At 44.1% G+C, this 4,167-nt stretch overlaps 1 protein-coding gene across 1 annotated transcript; it reads right to left on the bottom strand.

Annotated features, from left to right (window-relative positions):
- Positions 1 to 233: 233 nt before the first annotated feature.
- On the bottom strand, positions 234 to 1,199 carry LOC138836170 (olfactory receptor 2AT4-like). Its single transcript, XM_070034666.1, has one exon. It carries the CDS (start codon positions 1,197 to 1,199, stop codon positions 234 to 236), a length of 966 nt encoding a protein of 321 aa, XP_069890767.1.
- Positions 1,200 to 4,167: the final 2,968 nt, after the last annotated feature.

Raw genomic sequence — 4,167 nt, 5'->3', positions numbered from 1 at the left:
CATTGTATTTATAGTCTTGTTAAATTTGAGATTCACGGCATTAAAATGGAATAGAAAGGTCCTATCCATATTTTCTCTAGGAATTCAGAAAATACTTTTATTTGATGATCATGGAGAAACACTTAAGACCATATTTTGAGAATTATTGTCCTTGTAACTTGGGTGGCTGAATTTTCCACTTTGCCTCTACCATTTTTGATGTGTACGAGAAAAGATCAAGTTATCCCTTTGAATCAGGGTTTCCCAGCATTCTTTGGCTCCTGGGGACATGCCATTTTGGTGATGGCTGCCTTGACATCCTTGTTCCTCAGTGTGTAGATGAGAGGGTTGAGAACAGGTGTGAGAATAGCATATACCACATTGCCCATGATGTGGAAGTCGAGAGGCAGGTCAGCCCTGTAGGAGACATAGGCGATGGCAATGGATGAGTAGTAGGTGCCCACCACCAGAAGGTGGGAGCTACAGGTGGAGAAGGCTTTTGAGCGTCCTTCTTGGGAGCTGATGCGAAGCACAGATGCCAGGATGCGGGCATACGAGAGCAACACCAGGAGAAGGGGAAGGAAGGACACCACCATAGCGATGCAAAAGCCCATGAGGGTCTGTGGGGTGGTGTCAGAGCAGGAGGCCTGGACCACAGCCAGGTGGTCACAGAAGCAGTGGTAGATGTAAGCAATGTTGTTGTAGGCCATCTGGGAGGTCTGCACCACTGCTGGGATGGGCAAGAGAAGGGCAGTGAGCCAGGCACTGGCAGCCAGTGCAGCATTGGTCTGTGGGGTCATATGGATTGGGTAGTGCAGTGGGCGGCAGATAGCCACATAGCGGTCATAGGCCATGACCACCAGGATGAAGGCTTCTGAGCAGGAGAAGCTATGGAAGAGGTACATCTGCAAGAAGCAGGCAGGGAAACTGAGGAATCGATCTCCAAGCAGGAACAGGAATAGCATCTTGGGGACTGTAGTTGTGGTGAAAAGAATGTCCAAAGCTGAGAGGTTAATGAGGAAGAAGTACATGGGTTTGTGGAGACTGGGCTCTGCCACCACTGCCACCAGGATCAGGGCATTGCCCACCAAGATGAGCAGGTAGAGAAAGAGAAAGATGAAGAAGACAGGAAGGAAAAAGGATTTTGGCAGAGAGGGGATGCCGGTGAGGTAGAAGATGGTCCAGGAGTCACCTGATCCATTGCAGGTTATGGTCTCCATGGTGAGTTAATGCTGGATGCTCATGAGTTGTGCAGGGAAAGAGGCCTGCCTGGAAACAGAATACCCACTGGTTCTGGAATGAGAATTGTAGAATGACCACTTTAATTAACTAATCCTTCATCCTATTCCGTTTGCCTTTTAAATCAAGTATAGAAAAAGGTATGTACAATATACAAACCATGTGTCATTGATTGGATATGTAGTAGATAAGATGAGCAAGACAGAGAAGTGGTCAAGGAAGACACTAATCAATGAATCATGTAATTACTTAATTGTAATTACATTCAGTGCTATGGAAAAACTTCTTGGGGTCTCATTTTCATGTCCCAAATAGTCCTTTTGGGGATATCAAATCTCTTATGCAAAGATTGTAATTTCCTTTTGCTTTTAGCATTGCTTTGTGTTTTAAAGTATATTATTATTATGTTTATGTTTATGTGGTAATGAGGAATTGAACCCAGGCCTCATGCATGCTAGGCAAGCAATCTGCCACTAAGCCACATTCCCAGCCCCACGTTTGTTGGTTTGTTTGTTTAATTGCAACTTTGTCATTATATACCTAGGGAAGATTGAACTCCCAAAGGTTTGCTAAGAACATGTGAGCTTCCTGCCATAATTACTAACTGGAGACTGGGTCTTTTCTCACTTGTTTGCTTGATACCCTGATTTTTTTTTCTGCTGCCATACAAATTGAGGCCTCTGCAGTAGGATCAAGAGTTTAAGGACAGCCTTAGTTACATGGCTAGACACTGAGGCAAAAGAAATAAATGAGCAAACAAACATGGTGCAACAGTGGTGTGCCCATAACCCCAACCTACTCAGAAGGCACAAACTCACTGGAGTTTGAAAACACCTTGTGCAATGCAAGACTTTACAACAGAAAGAGTGAGCGAGAAAGACAGACAAAGTAGATACAGAGAGAGAGAGAGAAAGAGAAAGAGAGAGAGAGAGAGAGAGAGAGAGAGAGAGAGAAAGAGAAAGAGAGAGAGAGAGAGAGAGAGAGAGAGAGAGAGAGAGAGAGAGAGAGAGAGAGAGAGAGAGAGAGAGGTGAGTACCAGTAGCTCACACTTGTAAATCTAGCTACTTAAGAGGCTGAGAGTTAAGGATTGCATTTCAAAGCCAGCCCAGGCAGGAAAGTCCATGAGATTTGTTCTTCACTTCAGACTTGACCTTTAAACTAAATGACCCCTGGTGCAAGTTTATGCTGACATTGGTATTATTAAATCCTTAATGGAATGATTCCATGAGCAATGTCACCTTGTTTGTCTCTGCCACTTCTAATTTACCATTATTCTAACAAAATCCACTAATATGAAAACCAGAATATAAATATACATATATATATTACATTATAATGTATATATATATATATATTCAGATATTCGTTTTTGTCAGTCTTGGAGCTTGAACTCAGGGCCTGGGCACTGTCTCTGAGCTTCTTTTGCTCAAGGCTGCACTCTACCACTTGAGCCACAGCACCACTCCTGGCTTTTTCTGTTTATGTGGCAATGAAGAATCAAACCCAGGGCTTCACCTACGCTAGGCAAGCGTTCTATCACTAGGCCACATTCCCAGCCCCAATTATTTACTTTTTAATTCCTCTTAGGCTAGAGACTACACAGAGGAAGGGCAAGTGTTTTCCCAGGTTTCACAGATGACCAGATGCATAAGCAGGTAAGTGATGTGTCGAGTCTTAGATTTCCAGGACAGAGATGATTTACCTGCTTATCTTTTCCAGAGAATCCAAATTCAAGTTTTCCAGGGGAGAAACATGAAGACAAAACTTTGTTTCTATCTCCCCTTTTGCTTTTCCAATTGACCCTATCAGACAAAGCTAAATCTTATTTCCCCCACTCTGGGGTACAATATAGTAGAACTAACTTGGTGTCTAGCAAGGCAAATGCTTCTTTGACATAACATCCCAGCACTTGGCAGAAGAGTGAACCTATTATGGCCCAATTGGAGAGGGTTTGATCCCATCCCAACAATCTTGGTAGCCAGGGATCCTTCACATCCAAAGACACACAGGAAAAACTTCCCTGGATCTTGTTGTACTCAGAGAGAATGGCTGACCTGTCATTGCCAGGCTAGGCTGAGTTGGGGAACTGGCAGGCTGGGAACTAAGATGGTCAAAGTTGAGGTACCTTAGGAAGCCATCAAGTCTAGCTGTCCATTCTCTTCTCTCCTATGTCCACTCTTTGCTGATAAAATTATATATACTGAGACCGTGGTGGTGAGGTGGATTTTCATTGCCAGATGGTACTGTACTATATTACAGGTAGCTCAGGTGAGCCACTAATAAAGCTGAGCCACCAAAAGGACTTTTTGAAGGAATTTGACAGTTCAAAGAACAGTCAACTAATCATCACGTGGTAGTTCCAGATTTTTTTTTTTGTCGGTCCTGGGGCCTGAACTCTGGGCCTGGGCACTGTCCTTCAGCTCTACAGCTCAAGGCTAGCACTTTACCACAGCGCCACTTCCAGTTTCCTGAATAGTTTATTGGAGATAAGAGTCTCACAGACTTTCGTGCCCGAGCTGGCTTTGAACCATGGTCCTCAGATCTTAGCCTCCTGAGTAGCTAGGATTACAGGCGTGAGCCACTGGCGCCTGGCAAGTTCCAGATTTTGCTTGGACTTCCTTGTTATTTTAAGGGTTCTGATGATATGATACCTCTAAGTAGTGCATTTGTGTGGTTAGAGCCAAAAGGACTCTGCTTCCCAGGGCACAGATTGCCTTGGTAGCTCTTCCTGTAGAGAATGTTTATGAGCCACTTCTAATGCCGATGGGGGAGAGAGAAAGACAGTAAACCAGTCACCAGAATGTACAAACTGTGCTTAATGTATATAATCCTTTCATCACTCAACCCTGTCCCTTAGACAAGCAAAGAAACAGAGGATCAGAAAAGGACAGCTCTTGTCCAAGGCCACAGTTGGTGAGCATTGTGCCCAGTAATTGGTTCTGCAGCCAT

The sequence above is a fragment of the Dipodomys merriami genome, unplaced genomic scaffold (genome assembly GCF_024711535.1).
Source record: "Dipodomys merriami isolate MVZ:Mamm:240054 unplaced genomic scaffold, mDipMer1.0.p SCAF_25, whole genome shotgun sequence".
NCBI classification, from domain to species: domain Eukaryota; kingdom Metazoa; phylum Chordata; class Mammalia; order Rodentia; family Heteromyidae; genus Dipodomys; species Dipodomys merriami.
This window is presented reverse-complemented; position numbering and strand designations above follow the sequence as displayed.